Genomic DNA, 24,621 nt, shown 5'->3' with positions numbered 1-24,621 from the left:
ACCCCACAATATGATGCCTTAAGTACAAATCAACTAACAAATTGCGTAATACAGCCCATGCAACATTCGCGCTATGACAGCTCTATAAATTATTGACAAGCCTTACAAGGAAGGATTTGGAAATTTTGGGTCTTTCAACTTTCAACGTCTGTTGTCAAAAAGTACTCCTTGCCGGTAATAATGATTTGTTTTACAATTGGGGGCAAAATTGCCACCGAATGAGGAAGATACTAACTGTAAAATATCAAACAGAATCAAATCCAAATGAACGTTATTAAATATATATACATACATAATGGATATATACAGATGATTACTATAACTAGCTTATATCTAAAATAGGCCCTTGAGGCATTGTACCAAGGATGCTGGCGGCATTTCCTCGTTGTATCGCAATACTGATACGTTGTGCGAGGAAGCCGCCAGCTCTTCGGTCACCAGTTACGTCAACCAGACGTTTCGCGATTTCTCCAAAAAACTAAAAATCAATTTTGCCAGCCAACATAAGGAAACAACTCAAAATTTGCATCTGATTACTTTGCCCCGCATGTGGATAAAATGCAACTTTCTCATTTATTATTGAACAACCTCTTGCCAGTTGGTGTGGTGAAAAATATAGAATAGAATAGAATAGATTTTATTTGTATTGATTGTACATCGTCATATTACCTAAAACTACTTTTTAGTTTTTACACGTAACAGTGAGCAACACAATAATAAATTATAAATATGAAGTATACTGAAAACAAATTAAACTAAACATTCTTTTCATTAAATTGAATTATAGAAACAAATTACAAATATTAGTATGTACCACTGAAAAATCGCAACATGGCCAAGGCCAAATAGAATCTTGTCAGGCTATATACGGTATTACAGTGTCTTAGCTCAGCAGCCACGTTTCTCTGAAGGAATACATGAATAAAAAACTATCAATTGTAACTTTTTCAATTTTCCATCACCCGTTAACAAGGTTCGAGTTTAATATAAAATAATAAAATAAATAAAATTTTATTTTCAGGCATCATGTACATTAGTACACTCATATCACACTAAAGAGAATTGCTTAAAACTAATATACCTATGTAAAGTAGGTAACACTGAAAGTTCTTAGAAAGGGCCACTTAGAGATCATTAAACCCTTTTCTTGGTAATGTGTCTTACACAGAATACATAATTTTACTTAAGGCTTGAACTCACGAGTTTTTTATTTATTTGCCGAGATAAGAAATAACAAAAACAAGCTTATAAATAAATAAATAAATTTACTCTTTATACATTTTGAGTTATACCCAAGTCAATCGGTTGTATTTCAGGATTGCTGGCAATTTTAAAATTGTATGTCGAGCGTTAATCCAGTTGACCCGAGAAATTTTTCGTGTCATTTGTACGATTTTCATTGTGAGCTCAGCCAACAATAGAGATAAAATAAACTTCAGATATATTTTCACTTTAAAGCCCAGATCTCTTACTACATCGCAGTTGTGCGATTAATAAAAAATACCTACCGCCTAAAAGATGCATATCAGCAGATTTTAACATCCTTCAATATTTCTATGATATCAGTAAAAAAAAACTTCCATGAATATTTCTACCTAAAAAACTTTAATCCCGATGTGTACAAAACTTTTGAGAATCCAAAATTGACATACAAAAAGGGTTTTGGGAGTATGAGTCGTGTGTGATTTAATTAGGTTGATCCTATTACTAATGAAATTTTTACGCGTGATCAGAAAGAATTAAAGGATGCATTAAAATAAAGACTGACGGCCTAATTACTTCTATAGTTTTCTCTGTTCTAAAAACTTTCAGTTTGCTCCTCATATTCTCCAAGTTTCCTGGACAGCACCTTGTCGTGATTAGGCGCTAGGCACACTGAATCCGATTCACACGTCGCTTCAACGTGCGAGCGGGATGTTGCTATAATACGTGCATAGCATTGTCTGGTTCAAACATCTGAGCGACGTGCGAATCGGACCCATTGTGCTAAGCACCTTAGAGCGACAAACGCGACTAACCAACGTGGCTAGCGACGACTGCAACATCGAACATAGCTTCAAGGTTACTGCACGGTTTTGTGACATTTGCGACAGTATTCGCTCGTGTGGTACCTACCAACCTATCAACCTATCAACCTGCTAACCTACCAACCTACCAACCTGCCAACCTGCCACCCTACCAACCTACCAACCTGCCAACCTACCAACTATGGAAGGTAGAGTTAAGGAACGCAATCTCCATAGGCAGAACTTATGCAAAAGTGTCCAGTGGTCAGCTATAAATAATAGTTCCAAATCTCTCCAGATTAGCGTTAGAGTAGCTAAGCACCTAGGCGTTATTGACGGAGTGAAGTGCGCTGTCTATGATTTGATTTTTTTTTCAAGTATTCTAGGTATTGTAGCGCCACCTATAAGGTTTTTTGATGACACTTTTTGGTATATGGAGATTCCATTCCTTATCTCCACCTTCCGTACTACCAACCAACCTCCCAACTAGCAAAATAGGTGCTTATAGTATTCTTCGAGAGTACTTCTTTTGTACTTATAAGATACCTGTGCTTTGCTACAAACCTGGATTTGGGCACAGTTATAGGAGCATTCCTTGCTTATAATGATCTTATAATCAACTTGCAGAATGTTACTAAGCCTTATAATACACTTACAGAAGCGCAATTACTCCTATAATGTTCTGAGGCTATGCCTATTTAAACACAAATACTCTTATTAATAACTGACATAAGTATGTTATAAAACAATCGTGTATATATAATGCACTAGTAATGTTCTTAGTTATTAGTTATAAGTACATTTTATACTTACACTTCTCTCCGTTCGTGCAGTTGTTTTGTGATAAACAATTACTTAGGGTCTCCCCAAACCAGTCGACGCGGAGTCGGCTTTCGCCGAGTGTTTTACACCACACTATTCGCATTTAGCCGATCGACCGTCTCCGCGGTTGGACACCTGCGTTTAGCAGTCTCATCCTCCTTGCGGCCGTAGAGACGCCCGATCGCCTGCGACTTGCTATCGCAACAGTTGTAAAGCGACGGTCGGCTCTCCCGTGCTCCGTCCTGCCGTCGAGACGTCAGACAGCACACGTACAGCCGTTGAGTCCGACGAACAGATGTAGGACAGCGGGTGATCGGCAATCGTAAATCTCATTTTTGGAGACTGGTTGTTAGTAACAACCTGAGTTTTAAATTGAACAGACCTGTAAGATTATTTTCCTTGGTAATTGTTACATATTATATAATAACCTGTGATGATGGATATTTTACGTAGACGGGCATGGAAAAAAAGGCTTACCAGCATTTTTATCGTAGCCTACTTGTTGGAAGAGATAGAACAGCAGCAAAAGCGGAGGCGACCGTGGGTTGATTCTTTGTGGCAATATAGATTTGAGACTCGATCCAAAAATGTTCTACGATTATTATGGCCGTCATCGGCTCTGTTCGGCCGTCGTCAGCTATGTTCGGCCGTCGAAGACGCTGATCGGCTTCCGCCAGCTCTGACCGGTCCTTATCGTAGGTACTCGGCCGTGATCGGAGCCGTTCAACTCTTTCCGGCACCGTACGGCGGTATAAGGAGATTTATGAATGCGAACGTGTGCGGTAGGCTGCAAACAGCGTCGTACGAATGCGAACAGCTTTACGGCAAAACGCCGTTTTCCCGTCGAAAGACGTCGTTTCGCGTGGGCCGAGCCGATTTACGACTTATTCGCTCTTATTGCGTTGACATAAAGCTTTTTCCGTACGCGATTTGCCGAAACGGCGTCGACTAGTTTGGGGAGACCCTTAAAAACCAAACTTAGGAAAGTTCATATGGCTTATTAATGAAACCATCATAATTTGTTTCACTTTAGAACATACATAAGCATGGTAAAATATTGTGTACATGGTGTGTAAACTCACCGGGGAAGTCATTTTTATTGTAAATGTCTACCAAAATGTGTTTAATTTCTCAATGCGCTTCGAAAATGAGCTCATAGAATATTTATTATTAAAATAATATTCATACAATTATTACGAATATCCGCCATGTTTATGAAATATTCTGCATCAAGTGTGTTATGGGACAATTATAGGTACATTTGCACTTATAGCAGTTTCAATCCAGATAACTCGCCTCCATATTAAAATATATTAGGGTTCCTCGCGAAATCTCCTCGTACCGTACCTACTACAATCTATAAATCCTAACAACATTAATTTAATTATATTTTATCATTTTAGTTCTTTTCGCGTAGGTGGCATTTTTAAATGTTAACTGCTTTTTAAAATATGTCTTTGTTAAAACGCAACGAGTGTATGATACCACATTTCCTATATGAAACGATTCCATGAATCAAGATTGCCCAGTTTTATAGACATCCATGGATCTTACAAATTTTTTTTCATACCTACTCAGTATTTTTTTAAATTGTAGTTGCATTCTTCTAAAACTTATCAAACTTTTTCCTTTGAAAATCAAAAAATAATTTAATTACGGAACCCTCGTTTACATCACCTGTTTTAGCACAGAATTGAATCAGAACACAATGACAAACGTTTACTTGTAAAGTGATTGATCGAGTATCATACATGGTTGTTTAATCTAATATCGCTCTAATAAAGTACGAATACATTTAAAAGAATCTTGAATAAGTCTATTAACGAAGCAAACTTATAATAATCCCAGCTTAGTGTATTATTATATCTTGTGGTTTTACAGAATACTACTATAGGATCAAATATTATTCAAGACTATTTGATCTTCCTGCATACTATTATAGGATACGTATACTTAATAGAGCCTTATAAGGATAATCTTGTAAGAAACTAGAATACTGTGATATAAAAACAAATGATCTTGAGAGTATTTACGCTTGTGAAATGCTACTATTAGTAACAATATCTTGTAACTGTTTTGTGCGCTTGTCTTGTAGCAAACTACAGGAGTGTGAAATAAAAACAAATGATCTTGAGAGTATTTGCGCTTGTAAAATGCTACTATTAGTAACAGTATCTTGTAACTGTTTTGTGCGCTTCTCTTGTAGCAAACTACAGGAATGTGAAATAAAAACAAACGATCTTGAGAGTATTTGCGCTTGTAAAATGCTACTATTAGTAACAGTATCTTGTAACTGTTTTGTGCGCTTCTCTTGTAGCAAACTACAGGAATGTGAAATAAAAACAAACGATCTTGAGAGTATTTACACTTATGAAATGCTACTATTAGTAACAGTATCTTGTAACTGTTTTGTGCGCTTATCTTTTAGCAAACTATAGCACAAATATATAAGAATGAATGCTCTTGAGTATGTTACAGCTTATCGCATGCTATTATAAGTAAAATACTCTAAAACAATGCCTTTATAAGAACGTTATTAGTAGATAATTACTAATAATATTGAATTGTAGGATCACTTTGCTAGTTGGGCTACGACGTCAACAAGAGACTAAGTGATTCATTGACATAGGTCGTGTCATTCACGACGATGCGTGCCTTGCCTCGTATTGTCATGTCATGAAAAGGTTACATTTAACAAATCGGCGCGGCATCGTGGATGACACGAACATATTTACGAAATAAGTATCATGCTGACCACAAAACTCCACTGCCAACCTACCAAAAAAAGAACCTAATAAAACCAGTGTTCTTGACTTTTTTACATGTAGGTACAGTACAGTCAGCAACAATAGCAGCGGATGAAACAGCACACCAAAATTTTCTGCCACCCTGAAATATTATTTCAAATAGTTATATTAATATATTCCAGAATATGTGTTTCCCACAGGTGCGCATGTGGTAAGAGCGTGGACCAACTGGGCCGCCATCTCTCTTGTGCAAAAAGCGCCAGCCGTCTATATCGCCACGGCACTATTAACAATTTGGTCCGTCGCGCGCTTACCACCGTCTCTGTGCCTGCAATTTTAGAACCATTGGGCATAGTGGGCGACGACGCACTAGCCGCTCGGGAATACCTCGGCAGGAAACTCATTCCACAGCCGAAGTGTTCGCGGGAGGAAATTCCTCTTAAACCGCACGGTACGCGACCATTTAGGTTCTATAGTGTGTGAGGATGTACAACCTGCCGACGGCGAGCGATGATAGAAAGCGGCCGTTGGCATCATGTCAAACAATTCTTCAGAGCACAGCCCATTGTACAAGCGGTAGAACACACACAAGGAGGCAAAGTCTCTCCTTAGGCTTAAAGGTTCAATACCGCTTGTGAGTTTGGGATCGTCGACGATTCCTACAGCGCGCCTTTGGACTAAATCGAATGCTCCAAGCTGGCATGCAGGTGCTCCTGCCCAAAGGTGACAGAAATACTCCATATGGGGTCTGTCTTGCGATTTAATGTATGGGCAACTTTTTTAGTAATATGCTGAGTCTCCTACTGTAATTAACAGTATTCCATTGCACTATTTATCATATCAACTAACCTATATTTATATTGTTTACTATATATAGTATATAGTTATATTTATATTGTTACCAGTTCCTATAAAAATACACAAAGGTGATATATGACTGGCCAGTACTGTACATCAAAAGGTCACCTAATGACAATATAACTTCTCGTACGTCGTCTCTACCTATAGGCAAAGCGTAAAAAAGACGTGACAAAAACCATTAAACAAAGGAAAACAAAACTCAGGCATTACTATTTAATTTACTTTTAGTCGTAATTGGGCTCTTCATTTGGTTTCATTAATTTGAAACAACTCGGAGGTAGACAGGACAGGCGTGGGTGGACCTTTATTTTTAAAAGATTACCGTAAACTGGGATTACTTTGGTTCGCGGGGTAACATTGTTCAAAAGAATATTATGTGTTTGGCATGCTTGACACATAATTTATTTATTTAAGCTTTATTGCACAATACATGAAGAGTACAAATGGCGGACTTAATGCCAGAAGGCATTCTCTACCAGTCAACCATGGGCTAAACCGAACGATCTAGTTGGTGCAGGGTCAGAATACAGTTACAGTAAAATGGAATGAAAGCGTTCAGAAACGATTTTCTCCAATTTCACCCCACGAATTAAAGTAACCCCAGTTTACCGAATATAGAAATTCGTTGGTTTTCTGTGAATTAAAACCCTGGATTCGGTCTGAACTATTTGACGTTACTGCATTGGTCTAATTTCGATGTTATTTAAGGCATGTAGCAAGTAATGGCTTAAGGTTCAGTACGTTCAGGAAACGGAGTTTAAAAAAAGTCGTAGTTCTTTTTTCTCACAATACGGCTGGTATAAATTTAATTTGCAATCTTGAGGCCTTTCTCAAGTGACTGTATTGATTCCAATCCTGAGTTTCTGACTTTCGCTCTATAGAAGAAAATCACGAACGTATGTGTCTAAAATGCACTTTACGAATTTGGAACGAATTACGCAACTAAAGCTAAAAATATGACAATTGCTCCAGAAATCTGCAATATTGTTTTCACTCAAACATACCGATTATTTTATTTTATTAAAACTGTAAAAAAAAATTGTGTGTTTTTACCCTCGACGGAACGGAGACGTTTGGAGTGAGAGGATATTTGTACAAACCAATGTTGCCATTTTTCTCAAAAACTACTAGTCCGATTTTGATGCGGTTTTCAGTTATGGGTTCGGGTTTGATTGGTGCATGTTCTTAGATAGGTGTTACGGTGACAACTCACCAGGGGGCGCTGCAGTAAACATTTAATTTGTGCAAAATCACAACTAGGAGTCCGATTTTGGTGCCGTTTTTCAGTGATGAGTTCAACGCAGATTGAGAAGACCAACATTTAAATCAGTATGAAACTTTAATCCTTAATACAAATTAATTTCGCATAATTAGCATTTATTAAAAAAAATCTAAGCGAGTACATAATCGAAAGTTGGCCGAAGGTCGTAAAGTCCGGGGAAGCCTTCGCAGTCTGGTTTCGGTAAAGTAATGAATTTCACTTCCAACTTGTCGAATCAAATTATAAAGTTCAGCCGTCTAAACACGGGCTTTCGTGGTATTTTGTGTATTATTATTAATGGTGGCTTTTTTTATGGAAACAGGTTTAGTTTACCTTAAGCTATTTATCTTTATCTATATTCCGACGAAAATTAAAATTTACAACCATGGTACAGTCATCATCAGATATAACGGATCGGCCGAGGTACTCACAAATATCTGAACACGCACTCTAACGATCACAATCTGTAAATTAAGGAAAAGCGGTGTTGCCCAATACAGGCAAATTTTGCGGTAAGCACTATCCCCTACTATATACACACCTGTATATTTTACGAAAATAAATAATTTTAATTTAATTTAACGCCTTTACAATAGAGGCGTGTTCAGATATTTGTGAGCGCCTTGGCCGCACCGATATATCTGATAGCGACTACAACCGGCGTCTCTCTTGCACTTACACATTGCTAGTATAATTAAAGCAAGGTAAGTAATAAATAAAGTAGTAGGTAGTTTGGAGTGGATTGGAGCCCAGCACCTTCGAATTGACAGTCGGACGCCTAAAACCAGAGATGTGACTTATTTGAAATACTTGTATTTGAAATGCGAATACAAAATGCAAAATACCTATTTTGTATTTTACAAAATATTTTACAAATCTAAATTATTGCTTTTAAAAATTGACCGTTAAAAACCATGACTTAAAATTCCAACCAACCGATTAACATGAGGAAACAAAAACAACACGAATTTTGCACTCTAGAGGACTGATTGACATTGACACACTGTTTTTAACGAATAAAGAAAGACTTTTCAATTTCAACTTGTAAATTCCGACTAATACTTTTAAATTCAGAGTAGATATTCACTATTCAAGAGTACCCTTTATCGCAAAGTATTTGTATTTAAAAAAAGTATTTTCAAAATACCGATTTTGTACTTAGTATTTTAAATACAAATACGAAAACTATTTAGTATTTTGCATTTGAAATATCTAGTATATCAAGGAAGTATTTGTATTTGATTTTATTCTTTATTTACAATATCAATATACATAATGAATATATACAGAGGAATACTATACTAGCTTCTATCTAAAATAGGCCCTTGAGGCATCGTATTTTGTATTTAAATACTTTTTATAAAATATTTTTCACATTTCGCCACTTTCATTTATAAGAATACTGTACAGCTTAACATATCAATAAACTTTGGTATTTATTCCATTTTAATATTACTTACATATCAACAGAGATGCGATTTATTTGAAATACTTCTATTTCAAATGCAAATATAAAATGCAAAATACCTATTTTGTATTTTGCATTTAAATGCCTTTCAGTAAAAAACATTTTGTATTTTATTTGAAATACCTTTCGATATGTATTTTGCATTTTTAATATTCATTTCAAAATGCAAAATACTTTGTGATTAAGTTTAGCCAACATTAGCAGTCAAACAAAATGAATTGAACGAATGACGCTTGTATTGCCGAATTTGACCGTTAGAGGCGCCTGAGGGCCTACCGCGAACCACGTTCGACGTGTTGCCTCCCTGTCACACTTACGTACGAATTTACAAGTGCGACAGAGAGGCAAAACGTCGAACGTGGTTCGCGGTAGGCCCCTGATAGCCATGCGTGCCCTTTTTTACTTCTTTAGTGCGCGCCTTATGTCGGACTAGTGTCAATGTCAAAAGAAAACTACGAACATTATCTATGGCTATAAAAACGTAACGCCACTGACGCCGACGATTCGATTTCACGGATTTATTGTTTGCTGGTGCTGGTGAAGTGGTTACTGATTTAATTTGATTACCTACTTTTATGATATTGAAGTGTTGTTGTTATCCCTACAATACTGAAACGGCTATGTACTGTACTGCAAGATAATTTAGATAATGTAAACAGACGTGACGTGGTGGATTTGGTGTGTGGTGCTGGTGTTTAACAATTCTAGCAAAAAAAATGTAAGTACTTACTGAAATACAAATAAAATAGGTAAATAGTATAAACAAATAAAATACATACTAAAAAGAAAAGACGTCAACTAACTTAAATTGATTTTAAGCTTTATAAATTATAATAGTTCAGTTAGTGTTAATATCTACTGTACAAGTAGCAACATACAAAGCCTACTTTCATTTTTAGTTGGAAGGTAAAGTATTGTATTTTCAGTTGTGTTTTGTGTCAACGTGTCACCATTCACCAACAAAATAATGAATGTCAAACCAGTAAAGCTAATGAATAACAGCTATAGTATTAGATTCAATAAATAATTCGTGTTTGATTGTATTTCAGGGATAACCCTAATCTACCATTTATATTAAGGCACTGTTTTAAAGACGTGAAGAAGGAGGCTGATCATGAAAGCAATATAAGTGCTGTTTGCAAGATATGTTCAAAAACATTGAAGGGAAGTCTGCACGCAACAACAAACTTCTTAAACCATATTAAAGTAAGTGTAACCTATGAAAACTCGCTTTTGTATGATATGATATAATAACATAGCTATAGGATACCTATTAGTTACTATTAAAATTAACGAACTATTAATTAAGAATAGGTAATGATGTAATTTTTTCTGCGTTAATAAATAATTAACCTGGTTGTTGTTTTTTCTTTAGAGAAAAGGCCATGACGATCTTCTGAAAGAGTATGAAGAATTGAAACCCCAACATACAAAGAAAAGAAAGTGTAGTGTTGCAGAATCTGACAACAATAGTACCGCAAGTACGGCAAAAAAAATGAAACAAAGTATTCTTACAAATGCTTTACAGAAGTCAATAAATCTGGATAAATTAATAATAAACTTTGTTGTTGACACAATGTCACCTATGTCTATAGTAGAAAATAAGTCATTTAGAGCTTTAATTGAGGGAGCTCAACAACTTACACGTCCACCAAAATTGATGTGCCGCCGTACATGCAATAATAAAATTGCTGATGCATACACACAATATAAAGGTAATCTAAAACATAAATTGAAGGCTGCTCAATACGTCTGTACCACAGCAGATATTTGGTCATCTTCGAGACGCAGTTACTTAGGTATGACTGTTCATTGGATAGATTCGGACACATTTGCAAGGAACAGTTCTTCTCTTGCCTGCAGAAGATTCAAAGGATCCCACACATTCGATAAGATAGTGAACTCATAATTGAAATACATGAAGAATATGACTTAAGATTGTCCAAAATAACTAAAACAGTAATGGACAATGGCTCCAACATGGTAAAAGCTTTTAAAATATTTGGGAAACCTGATCTAGAAACTGATACAAGTGGTGGACCCCTGTTGAATGTTGATTTAGAAATTTTGAAGGGAACATAAATGAAAACCTTGACAATAACAATCAGCAAGATGATGATGATAATGATGATATATTAGCCCTGCATGAGTTTCCTGAACCTCAAGAAAATGATTTATACCTTCTGCCCAACCATGAGAGATGTGCAACCCATACCTTACATCTGATTCCGGCACGGGACATTGATAAAGCCAGACATAAAAATAATTCATACCGGAAACTACATGATGCAGCTATGGCTAAATGTCAGGCTGTTTGGAATATATGCTCTAGGTCACCGAAAGCATCTGAAATTTACTTGGAAGTTACTGGTAAGTCTCCAACTAGCCCCTGCCCAACTCGGTGGAATTCATATTACAATTGTATAACAGATATATTACAAGTCCAAGAAACCATAAATGAAGCTTTAAGAAAACTGGGATTATCAGTCCTGAAAGAAATTGAAATACAGTTCTTGGTTGAATATGTTAGAACTTCCAAAGCTGAGGCCATAAGGAGCTTGGAAGGTGACAAAGAGATATATTATGGATGTCTACAACCTGAATTGATAAGAATGCATAAAATATTAGCTTCATTAGAAATGGACAACCCAGTATATTGTGGACCGTTGATTGAAATAATAAAGGAAAGTATTGAAAAGCGTTTCGAAAAATTTGATTTAGAAGACCCAAGATCCAAGGACAGCATTCTGGCAGCAGTATCGTATCTAAAAGATACAACGCCATTGAGGTCAGAAGCAAAACTCATTTATTTCCAAACTACCTTCAGCTGTCATTACAATTCAATCCTGCAAGTACCTATCTAAATACATAACATACCTTTCCACCATAATCAACAAGTCTAAATCAACACTATTAATTACAAAATCATTATACAATTAATAATCATTAGGTATTCCTATGATGTCGGGCCATAACTCTGGCGGTGGTATTTCAATAGGAGGATCTTCTGTTGTCGACTGAGATCCAAATTCAAGCGGTTGTTGGTCCCCAGTAGGAGCTTCCACCGACTGTCTCAATGCTCGAGCTATGATTTGATCAACATGACGACGATGCAGCTCTCCATCTTCCGTTCTTACCACATAAGTACTGGGTCCCTCTATTGCCTCAATCTCGCCTTTTGCCCACTTAGTTCCTGGCGTGTACATTCGCACGAGCACAGGTTGATGCAGATGGAATGCACGCACGCACGGCCGCTGCGCTGCCTGTTCTAGCTGTTGTTCGGCACGGCTCGGTGTGCTCTCCGGGTGCAAACTTGATATGGCTGTTCTATATTTGCGTCCATTAAGCATTTCCGCTGGTGTTTTATTGGTAGAGCTGTTAGGGACGGTACGCAAAGCGTATAAAGCTTTCGCCAGTTTTTCACTCCAAGGCATGTTTGTGGCAGCCATTTTCTTCAATTTATTTTTAAATGTCTGCACAGCCCTTTCTATTTGGCCATTGGTCGCTGGGTGGTAGGGCGGAGTAAATATGTGCCTGATATGGTTCCTCCTCAAAAATGAATTGAAATCTTCGGACGTAAATGTCCTGCCGTTGTCGGACACCAAGACATCAGGCAAACCTTGTGAGGCAAAGATGCGTCTCAAAATTGTAATTATAGTATCCGAGCTCATAGATGCAACAATTTCTGCCTCTATCCACTTGCTGTAAGAATCGATTAATAGCAAGAAGGTTTTTCCCTGGAAGGGACCAGCAAAATCGATATGGACTCGACTCCAAGGTTTGTCCGGCATTATCCATATTTGCGGATCTTTAGGTGGGTTGTTTCTCACAGACTGGCAGTCCTCGCACTCAGCCACCACCTTCTCGATATCCTTGTCCATGCCAGCCCACCAAAGGTACCCTCTAGCGTATGCTTTGGTCTGTACAATCCCGGCATGTGGAGCATGTAGCAATTTAAGTACCTTTTTGTGGAGCGAAGTAGGTATGACGACTCTGTTACACCACAATAAACAATCTTTATTGTGTGAAAGAGCATCTCTGCGGATCCAATATGGTTGCATTTCAGGATCTGTATTGGAGCGCGGCCACCCATGGAGTACGTTAAATAGCACCTTCTGTAGCATCTGATCTTTCTTGGTTTCTTCAGCAATTGCTTTTACATCCAGGTTCCATCCCAGTGGTTGCTCTTCTAGCAAAAGTACCTCGCCTAGACAGTCTACATTTGGGTTTACAGAAGACGTCTCCGGTTCTGTCCACCTGCTTAAAGCGTCCGCATTGCCAATCAACTTGCCTGGCCGATATTTGATAGAATAACTGTACCCGTTAAGTTTTAGCGACCACCGTAACATTCTAGGCGATATTTGGTCAGGAATTGGTTTCTCCGGGTTGAACAGACCAACTAAGGGTTTGTGGTCAGTGATGATGCAAAATTTCCGTCCGGCCAGGAATTGATGATACTTAGTTAGGCCGAACATTATCGCGAGGGCTTCTTTGTCAATTTGCCCGTAGCGTCTCTCATGTGGTTGTAATGTCCGAGACGCCATCATCACTGGACGTTCGGATCCATCTTCCATGATGTGGACCAACGCGGCTCCCAAACCATAATCTGACGAGTCGCAAACCAGTAACAAATCTTTATTTAGGTCATATCCGACTAATGTACAATCCGACGACAAAAGATTCTTAGCTTTATTAAACGCAGCTTGTTCCTTCTCACCCCAAGTCCACGGTGATTTCCCTTCCAGCAACCGGTACAATGGTTCAAGCAATGTTGCTTTGTCAGGCAAGAATTTCTCGTAGTACGTGTATAGTCCCAAAAATGCTCTTAATGTCTCTTTATTTGTGGGCGCTGGTTTACCCTGAATCTCTTCTACTTTGTCCGGTGTCGGATGAAGCCCCTCGGCGTCCAGCATATGGCCCAAAAAGGTGATACTCCGTGAAGCAAACACGCATTTATTAACGTTTAGTCGAAAACCCAGATCTTGCAGCTTTTTCAGTACTGCGTTCAATCTCTGGTTATGCTCTTCCATATTTCTCCCTGTGACGGCCACATCGTCTAGAAGACACGCGACTCCTTCCATGTCTGCCAGGGTGGTAGACATAAGCCTCTGGAAGATGCCCGGCGCAGCGCTCACCCCGTAAGCTAAACGATTCACCTTCATTAGTCCAATGGGTGTATTTAGTGTTAGCAGCGTCGCGGTATCATCGTCCACCTTGAGCTGGGTGTACGCCTGCTTCAAGTCCAATTTGCTAAATATGCTTCCCCCGCTAAGCTTCACGAATGCCTCTGTCGATGTAGGGAGCGGGTATGAGTCAGCATCTATTGATGCGTTAACCGTAGAACGATAGTCTCCACAGATACGCAAAGATCCATTATCTTTCTTAACAATTCTTAAGGGAGTTGCCCACTTTGAATATTTGATTGGTGTTAATACACCGTCCTTAATCATCTGACGCAGCTCATCCTCCACTTGCTGTTTTAGTGGGAATGGTACAGGTCTCGCTTTCATGAATCGTGGCGCGGTCCCGGGTCGCACATGCAGTGACACTGGTGGCCCGGTGTACTCTCCCAAACCCTCCATAAACAAATCTGGGTATTTATTCTTCCATTCAGCTACTTCCTCTTCTGACCAGCCCACGCCATCCACTTGCAGCCCCAGCTTCTTAAACCAGTTCCTACCGAGCAAGCTCGGTCCGCAGCCCGCGACCACCAACAGTTCACATTGAGCCTCCTTGTCGCCTAAAACTACTCGTACGTGTAACAACCCTAAAACTCTTAAAGGGGCACGGCTCCACGTAACTAGTTTCACATTTGTGGTATTTAATGGGGGCGGGTTGAACCACAACTTTTTAAATGTCTCCTCGGATATTATAGATCTCGAGGCTCCGGAGTCTATTTCCATTAATAATTTGGTTCCATTAATATCCACATTTGCTCTAATCGGTTCACAGTAATCCTCCGCGCAGACATAAATTCCATTCATCATGTCTTCCTGGTCAGAGTTGGAGTTGCATGAACACTTGTCATCAGTCAGATGGACCTTACCTAGTTTCTTATTGCAAGCCGAAGCAATATGCCCATGTCGCTTACAATAATAACACTGAGCCTTACTGAAAGGGCACCGCTCATTCGGTTTGTGAACCCGGGCACAATGTTTGCAATTCACTATTGACTGTATTTTATCAATTTCCATCTGGTCACTTTCGTTATGTGGAGTTTGCTTAGATGTACTAGCACGCGCTTCAGGGTACAAGTCTGGGAACGTCGCCTGGTAGTTAAGACAATACTGAACGGCCCCCGTATACGTGAGGTCCTTGGTCTTCAACAATTCGCGGCGCAGGCGCTCGTCGCGCACCCCCAGTACTAGTCTATCTCTCAACTGTCGCTTAAGATCGGCAAAGTTACATTTAGCACCGAGTAAACTTATCGCGCCGATGAACTCTTGCACGCTCTCTTGTTGTAATTGTATGCGTTTATGAAACTTTCCCGCTTGTAAAATTTCATTTACTTCCGGCTCAAAAAACTGATCCAAAACACGGATAATGTCCTCAAATGAAGCACTTGTTGGCCTCTGCGGGACCAGAAGTGATGCAATGAGCGAATAAGTGTCCTTGCCACACTGGGACAGAAACAACGAGCGCGCCCGAGCCGGGTCCTGCGCTACGCCCGCCACGTCCAATGCACATAATAATTGTTCCTTATAATCACACCACTTGTCAGTTTTTGGGTTGAATTGTCCGAGAAGCACCACATTTGAAAGATTACTGTTCATTTTGCACACAAATTACATTAATTTACCATAGTCGCCAATAAAAGATACAACGCCATTGAGGTCAGAAGCAAAACTCATTTATTTCCAAACTACCTTCAGCTGTCATTACAATTCAATCCTGCAAGTACCTATCTAAATACATAACAGTATCCATTCTTCAAATTAAAGTGGGTGCCTAAAAATAAGACGGAGCACGTTAAGGAGCTGTTTATCACAGAAGTCAGGAAATTTAAAAATGAAAATGTAAAAAGTGGCCTCCAATCACAGACATCAGAAAGAAAAAAAGAAAAAAGCGAGTCTTACTACATGTTCCAGGATTCAGACTCCTCTGCAACCAGTGAGGGTGGTAGTGCCAATACTACAATAGACCTGGAAACCCTACAATATTTAAAGGATGAGTGCACAAGTCTGGAGATGCTAAACGCTTATCCTACAATAGAAAAAGTATTTTTAAAATACAACACATCCTTACCAAGTTCAGCACCAGTAGAAAAACTGTTTTCGTACGGTGGGATGATTATGAGACCTCACAGAAGAAAAATGAGTGATGATGTATTCGAACAACTGGTATTGTTAAAAAGCGTAATAAATAAAAATTGATGTTTATTTTTTTCACTTTTTAACAATACCAGTCCAATTGTTATTAATAAAAGAAAAGTGTAATAATAATAAAATAAGAACTAGATGCACAATCAACCGAAATAAATGGCAACACAATTCACAAAATGGAGCCATGGCTATCTTTTCGTTAGTCTAGTTTTTTACATTATTTTAAGTGAGTATTATTATTATTAATAACATAACAGAATTTATTGATACGCATACCGACAAATATGACCATAAGGTCATGCATAAGGTGCCATTTAGCTCGGCATTGTATCTCTATTCTATTTCTCATGATAAAAACCTAAAATAAATAAAAATATCGTTCGATTTGGTCAAAAGGTATTTTATTTTGAAAAAGTATTTTGAAAATACCTATTTTGCATTTAGCATTTGAAATACAAAACGCAAAACTATTTGGTATTTTGCATTTGAAATAGTAAATCTGAAAAGTATTTTGCATTTTGTATTTAAATGCTTTTTTAAAACCATTTTGTACATCTCTGCATATCAAACGATTGCACTTACAGAATAATTTGATAGCGGTGAATAATAGTTGTTAGGTAGGTTCGGTACGGTAAATTGCTCTTATTATGTTTTTATAAACACTTCAATAGTTTATAGATAATGAAACTTGATTTGTAACTATTAGATACATTCAAATTAATTGTTAAGAGTGTTTATAAAATTCCTATAAACAATGAGTGCATATTTGAAGGTAAAATGGGGTAAATATGCTAAATAAAAATAAAAATTATGTCATACGTCAATATTTTATTAACGTATGACATCATTTTAGAATAGTATATACAAAATATATCACACAAAATATTATCCATCTAAATTAAATATCTAGTCCGCCTTTTGTAGGTGCGATAAGTTTTGTGCAATAAAGTTTAAATAAGTAAATAAATAACTCTGTCTAGTGGTCTTAATTAAAGTGGTAATCAGTGGGCAATTACCAGTACCCCTAGTGTAAATAAATTCGATTTCGAAACGTGACGTACGCGTTTGCGTTTAGTCTCATTTTGTATGTGATTTAGAAAGAGCGCGCCAAGCGGGACGTTTTGGAAACTCAAAATCCTATACAAAATGACACTTAACGCAAACGCGTTCGTCACGTTATGATGTCGATAAAACTTACACTAGGGGTACTGTTCGCCGGACGATATCGGCCTGTCAGTTATTCGCAAAAACTGACAATCGCGAATAACTGGCAGGCCGATATCGTCCAGCGAACTGGTAATCAGTGGGCCCCTTAGAGCAAACAAATAAATCCATGGTAACTGTGTTTTGTCACACATTTATTTCGCTTTAATGCGTATATCAGATTTTTTTATTAAGATCGTTGTATAGATAGCACGTTACTGTTGACGTTTAATCCTAAACCAACTTTTAATAGTACGATGGCTACAATATCTACAACGAACATTTCTTATTAACTGAATTTAACTCTTCATATATTCATTTCGACACACGTATTAGAACGACCAAATTCCGTACCTATGGACCCAGATAGACTTCCCCGGGCACTGATGCTGAGTGAAATTGCATACGCAAAAAAACTGTCGGACGCCCGATGCTTCGCTTGAAAGATTCCTGCGAGCGGGACATGTTGTCCTTTGGCATCGACCCAAACACCTGGGAAACGGAAGCCCTTAAAAGAGAATGGCGTAACTTTTTACATGACGGCATAGCGAAGCATGACGAAGTCTGGCTCGATGATTTGAAGCAGAAAAGACTTCGGACTTGATAGGAACCATCAAGAGATTCGTGCTTCAACTGCGATCTTTGTGCCGTCCTACGATTGAACTTTACATCCACAGGAAAAGATGTGCCGCACCTCCGATCCCCGACGGCGCCCGGACCTCTTCCCTTCCGGATATTCTTCTTCTTAATAAACTGTCGCTTCAACAATCATCTGTCAATATGCTGTGGCCAATGAAGATAATGATGATGATTTATAGATAGCACGTTATTGTTGATGTCCTAAAGCAACTTTTAACAGCATGTTGGCTACAATATTCTACAATGAACCTTTCCTTATTAACTCTTCATAGAATCATTTCGACACACATTGTATTAGAACGACCAAGTTCCTCGCAAGTTTCCGAAACAATGGCTGGGAACATTACTCTTACTATAATGTATCAATTTAGAACAATGGAGGGTGTTCTAACAATCTAACACACATTACAAGTTTGTTTTATATTTCCGATACAGAACAAGAGCGCTATTCATATTTTTCAATTTATAAAGGTTTTGATACGTATTTATGTAGGGGAGACCGAGTGATAAGCAGCCGTGGCCGATCTGGAAAGCCTTAAATAGATTGCGTTCCCAGGTCGGCCGCAGCAAGGAGAATCTTCTGAAGTGGGGCGCTCTAGGCAGCTCAGACAGCCAATACCCATGTGGGACGACTCGACAAACAATGGAACACATGCTGTTCTGCCCAGCGTGCTCGTATGCCTGCTCTGAGCAGGACCTCCGTGATACGACGGACAGGGCGATAAATATCGTTATGTCGCTACCTTCTGAAAGTTTGAAACCATCGACACGAGAAGAAGAAGACCGAGTTAAAACAGCGACAATTTGCGGTATCTTGGTATATACAGGTTGAAATTTTAACCACCAGCCATACTCTGCGTAGGTCATACTGAACAACTTTTATTATAGGACCAATGTCGAAATCGCAGAAAAAAATTTGGCTGTCCCATAGAACTCAGCGGCATCCAAATTTTGGTTGTTTCAACTTACCTCTGTTTCAATACACCTCGGTCTCGACATGTCAATTTATTGCACATAAACAAAGGCGAACTTATCCCTAAAAGAGATCTCTTTCAGCTAACCTTGATATTGATAGTAAGTATACGAAGTTGGATAAATAAAATAAAAGCCTAATAGGCCAATTTCAACGTACACTGATAGCAGAATCTACATTGATATCACATCTAAATGATGTCATTCAAATATCGTGCAATTCGCTCGTTCTTGTCCGTACACGTATTGATGAGAACGAGAAGCGCAATAACTTACTGTATTATTCTGATGTCAGTGTACAGCATAGGTACATTCGCATTGATCTGTAAGTGTAACCGATTGTATAATTTTTTTTTGAACACAATATAATTTTATAATATCAGTATCAAAACCTTAACAGATTTTTTAAATCGGAATAATGCTTCAAAGCATATCCAAATATATGCTAATTACAATTAGCATATATTTAAAAAAGTTCTAATTATAAATAACTTTGTAAGTAACTTGACTAAGGACTTTTTGCTTTTAAGACAGGATTGCGAACAATGCGAACAGACTTGTATGTAAATGACGGTATTTAAGTAACTACAAATGTTTCAGATTTTTTGAATGTATTATAATGTATTCCGTACTTGACAAAGCGAAAAACTCTTAAACCTATGTTTAGTAGGTAAGAATAAGAAACATATTATGTTCTAAGTTCTAGACGATATATTTAATACATGGAAATCGTACAAAATAATTTTTAAGAAAAAAAACCGACTTCAATGAGGGCGACCGGTGAAAGAAAGATTATTATATAATATTAAAAAAGTCTTGAAAATCTAATTTACTAACAAACACAGCGAAGAGGACAAATCGCCAATCGTGAACTATGCGTCGTTGAAGAGTTCCATTCTGATCAGCATCAGCAGTCCCACTTCATCAAATGTCACTTTTTTAAATGTAAATGCTTGATTTGTAAAAGAAAATACAAAAATCACTATATGTATGCCTTTAACATTTGAGGAGTTTTTTCGATTCCTCATAGATTCAACATTCAACCATCAGATCTCGAGCTTGACAAAAATGTATCTTGAAAACCTAATTTGCCTAACAAACATAAAGAGGATGACAAGTCGCCAAGCGGGAACTATGCACCGTTGAAGTGTTCCATTCTGAGCAGCATCAGCAGTTCCACTTTATCAAATGTCACTTTTTTAAATGGGAATGTTTGATTTGTTGATGAAAATACAAAAATCACTATATGTGTGCCTTTCACATTTGAAGAGTTCCCTCGATTCCTCATAGATTCTACCATCAGATCTCGGGCTTGAACAAAAATTTGTCTCGAAAACCTAATTTGCCTAACAAACATAAGGAAGACGATAAATCGCCAAGCGGGAACTATGCGTCGTTGAAGAGTTCCATTCTGATCAGCATCAGCAGTTCCACTTCACCAAATGTCACTTTTTAAATGTAAATGCTTGATTTGCAGATGAAAATATAAAAATCTCTATATGTATGCCTTTCACATTTGAAGAGTGCCCTCGATTCCTCATGGATACCATCATCAGAACTAAGTTTTGACAAAAACGGGACCAATCTGTATATAAATTCAATCAAATAAATAATTTTCGAAATCGGTCCAGAAATGACGGAGTTATGAAGTAACAAAAATTAAAAAAAAAGAAAAAAATATATACTTACACCCGAATTGATAAGCTCCTCCTTTAGAAATCTTGAAGTCGGTTAAAAAGAGGTGTTGCCTTACATCAAATGAGGTAGTTCTGTTGTTTTTTTAACGGTAGTGTTGAAATAATAATAAATTCAAGTTTTCCACCTCGAAAGACCTTCGGGTCATTGTACAGTCAGCGTCAAATACTTTGTATCAGTCAAAGTGGCCAAATAGTTCGGTACACCATACTAAATATATAGAAATAGAAATAGAAATAGAATTTGTTTTATTCATAAACACACAAACAGTAATAGACAGACATAAAAGAGAACATAGTGAGAGTAAAGTGTCACGAAATGGCCTCATCTCAGCATGTTGCTGGCGACTTCCAGCTTGCTGCGGCTTGTTGTAGCTTGTAGCTTGGCGGTAGTGGTGTACCGAACTATTTGGCCACTTTGGTTGCTACAAAGTATTTGACGCTGACTGTACATATAATATACGGGACAATGAGGGAAATTGTTATAACTCGTATCACTTGTATATCTTTGACGGACCAGGCTGGTCCTCTGAATCCACAGCACTCCTCTTGTGTGCAGCTTGCTTTAGTAGCATTTCTTCCATCAACCTGATCAGGCAGGTCAAAATCGGCATCTGATGGTTGTTCATGAATGAATGGTTTAGCAATGTCGGCACACATTATAAGTCTGTATCTTTAGGTATTTAAAAAAAGGTAAACAAAATCTACCCTCAAATGGCTCCTTAAGGCAGTTGAGTAGATGAAAACATTACATGATCAAATAATGTAGGTTTAAAGTCAGGTCGTTCAGTGACAGATCCAGGCGGTTTTGTATTTGGTTGGTTAACCAATAAATATTAAAACTACCCGAACATGTACAAATTGTTTGTTTACCTTTTTTTAAATACCTAAAGATACAGACTTATAGGTTTTGTATATTCTTGCAGGATTGGCAATTGCTGTAGGTGCAAACAGCTGAGCATTTGAGTCCTGCTTTCCTGCAACCACAACTGCTGGTCCAACCTTTTTTGCAGTTAAAGTCAAAATTCACCTGTCACGCCATGCGTCTCTTACACACTTACATACTTGTTAAAATGTGATAGGCATGGTGATAAATGATAAAGAGCCGACCATATTAGCCCTACTGATCACCAACTCTCAGTATAGGTAAGTGGAAGCAACATTTAATACGATTTTACATACAAAACTCGCTAAAATCAAGGTTTAGTGCTCAGAATTCACACTTAAACGCCTAATTACAATCGTGACTAAGTCTCATACTTAGCACTGGGAAGTGTCCAAGGCCCCAAAATGTGCGTAAATGTGGCGCCCGATAGTTACCAACTACGTTTATAAAAAAATTAAAACAAAGAAATCGGGTCAGACCAGTAATTTTCCATTAGTACCTGCACTACAATATGTTCGCTAAATGAGAGCGCGTTAAAATGTTAAATTACTATTTATATTTATTGCTCTAACTGTATTCTGACCCTGCACCAACTAGATCTTTCAGTTTAGCTCATGGTCGACTGGTAGAGAATGCCTTCTGGCATTAAGTCCGCCATTTATACTCTTCATGTATTGTGCAATAAAGTTTAAATAAATAAATAAATTACATTAATAAGCAGGTAAAATGCATGTCTGCAGATTATACTCTTCGCAGGCCGCAAAAATATGTTGCACAGTCGTACAAAGAAGATCGTGTTAGATATTTTTGCGGCCTTCGTTGTGTAACATCATTTTGCAGGTTGTACGGTGCAAATTCACTTCGTGGTTTGTTATTGCTCTGCGTCGCTGCGTCACTAGGAAAGGCATGCAAATAGCGCCCGGCGCAGATCACGAAGTTAACTCACTTCGTGATCTGTGTCGCCTACTACACTGAACGACCTATACACGGCTACCACGATACTGCGTGAACTCGAACGCATTCCCTCTGTATCGCACTAATCCATCGATCGAGTTTATGCAGTCGCTAACATAAACGTCAAGTACGAGTATCAACTTATGGTACGGCTTTTGCTTTATTCTGTTTCGTCGCGAGTAAAAAACCATTGCACCTTGTTTTAGCGCACGCGCAGTACAGCCGGCAAGGTCGTTCAAGGCAGGCCGGTGCGCACGTGGGAACGCTCTCTCGCCGGCCGCAGCCGCAGCCTTTCTGTTTTACCATTCACAACACTATCAGTACAGCCGCTATAGTCGAACCGGAGGCAAATCTGACCGTCTAGCATGAGTTACGTTCTCGCGCGCGAGTCTATATTTGAAGTCGCACAAGATGTATGGAGGGAGTCGCGCGCGAGTACGCATCGCTTGCTAGCCAGGTCAGCCTAACTTAATCTAAACATAATGTATCTTTCTTCTTCTTCTTCAGGCCTTATTCCCATCTCTATTTGGGGTCGGCTTTCCTAATCCTTACTCTCCAGAGTGGTCTTTTCTGGGTCGTCTCTGGGTCCGTATTGGAGTTTTTGAGGTCTTTCTATATGACGGATATTCACGTAGTTCGAGATCACCCACGATGCCTTGGTTTCGGTTCAAGTTCTAGCACTTTTCTTGTCACGTGGTCAGCAGGCCTCCTCATGACATGACCATACCAGCGAATTCGTGTTTCTTATTTTGAGACTGTCATGGATATACCGGTTAGGTACCTTGCCAATAAGTGTAGGTATACCATGACGTCCACCTCAGTATTCTCATTTCAGTAACGTGAAGCTTGTCGATTTGTTGACTTTATAACCCAGTTAAAAGCAAACGTTGATTGCAGTTATGCGATTGAAAGGGATAAACAAAAAATTTTACGCCCTTTTGACATGCGCTCCGGCGCTTGCATCCACTTTATCAATGCCTACTTCAATTGGACAACATTATAAATCGCTATTTATCATCTCGGTACCTACTCTTTATTGTGAATTCGGCCGTCCACTGCTATCAGAATGAATCTAACTTATGCTGATGTCATTAAGTCATCGTGCAATTCGCTCGTCTTCTCCTGACATGTGTTACCTGTATTGGCGCGGGCGAGACGCACGATAACTAAATAACATGATTCAATTTGATGTCAATACATCAGAATGATATTTGAACGTACAGTCAGCGTCAAATACTTCGTAGCAGTCAAAGTAGCCAAATAGTTCGGTACACCATATATTTACTATGGTGTACCGAACTATTTGGCCACTTTGACTGCTACGATGTATTTGACGCTGACTGTACACTGGTACGTTCGAATAAGCCCGTTAATGTGTACAGAGGTACGCTTACAGTGGTTTAGTTGTAACGAGCTCTCACTTGAGTCTTGAATACGTCCGTAATAAAAGCCTTGCGCGCCACAGCGATTGGTAAATCGCCTAGTTTAATATACGCCCGAAATAGTTAAGGGCCATATTTTATTTTAGTTACATAGTTGTGTATGTGTCTATTCCAACTCTTAGAGCTATAAGTAAAATACTTAGCTTAAGCTCATCTTGCATGCAGTTGTATACAGTTTACAAAAAGGCATCTTTAAAAAAAAAATTATAAGTCGACAGGATTAACAAAAGTTCTAAGCTAAGTAAAATACGCCTGCAGAATTTCAAATATGCAACGTCGAAGACTTCACTACTTAAAGAGGTGTAAGTAAGCTAAGATTGTAGCTAATACTGACTAAGGAACCA

General features: G+C 38.3%; 1 protein-coding gene and 2 long non-coding RNA genes across 3 annotated transcripts in view; 2 read left to right on the top strand and 1 right to left on the bottom strand.

Annotated features, from left to right (window-relative positions):
- Positions 1-9,163: 9,163 nt before the first annotated feature.
- Positions 9,164-10,371, top strand: LOC133520396 (uncharacterized). The gene is made up of 2 exons (XR_009799753.1): positions 9,164-9,883; positions 10,215-10,371. It is a non-coding gene; the product is annotated as an uncharacterized LOC133520396 (long non-coding RNA).
- Positions 10,372-12,101: 1,730 nt separating this feature from the next.
- LOC133520299 (uncharacterized protein K02A2.6-like) lies at positions 12,102-15,938 on the bottom strand. Its single transcript, XM_061854669.1, has one exon. The coding sequence runs from the start codon at positions 15,936-15,938 to the stop codon at positions 12,102-12,104; it is 3,837 nt and encodes a 1,278-aa protein (XP_061710653.1).
- A 4,596-nt stretch (positions 15,939-20,534) lies between these two features.
- LOC133520260 (uncharacterized) overlaps positions 20,535-24,621 on the top strand; it is a 380,113-nt gene continuing 376,026 nt past the window's right edge. The window contains exon 1 of the long non-coding RNA XR_009799736.1: positions 20,535-21,902. This is a non-coding gene — a long non-coding RNA (uncharacterized LOC133520260). The remainder of the gene's footprint in view (positions 21,903-24,621) is intronic.

This window comes from Cydia pomonella, chromosome 8 (assembly GCF_033807575.1).
Source record: "Cydia pomonella isolate Wapato2018A chromosome 8, ilCydPomo1, whole genome shotgun sequence".
NCBI lineage: Eukaryota > Metazoa > Arthropoda > Insecta > Lepidoptera > Tortricidae > Cydia > Cydia pomonella.
Note: the sequence above shows the minus strand (reverse complement) of the source record. Positions and strands in the feature narration are given on the sequence as shown.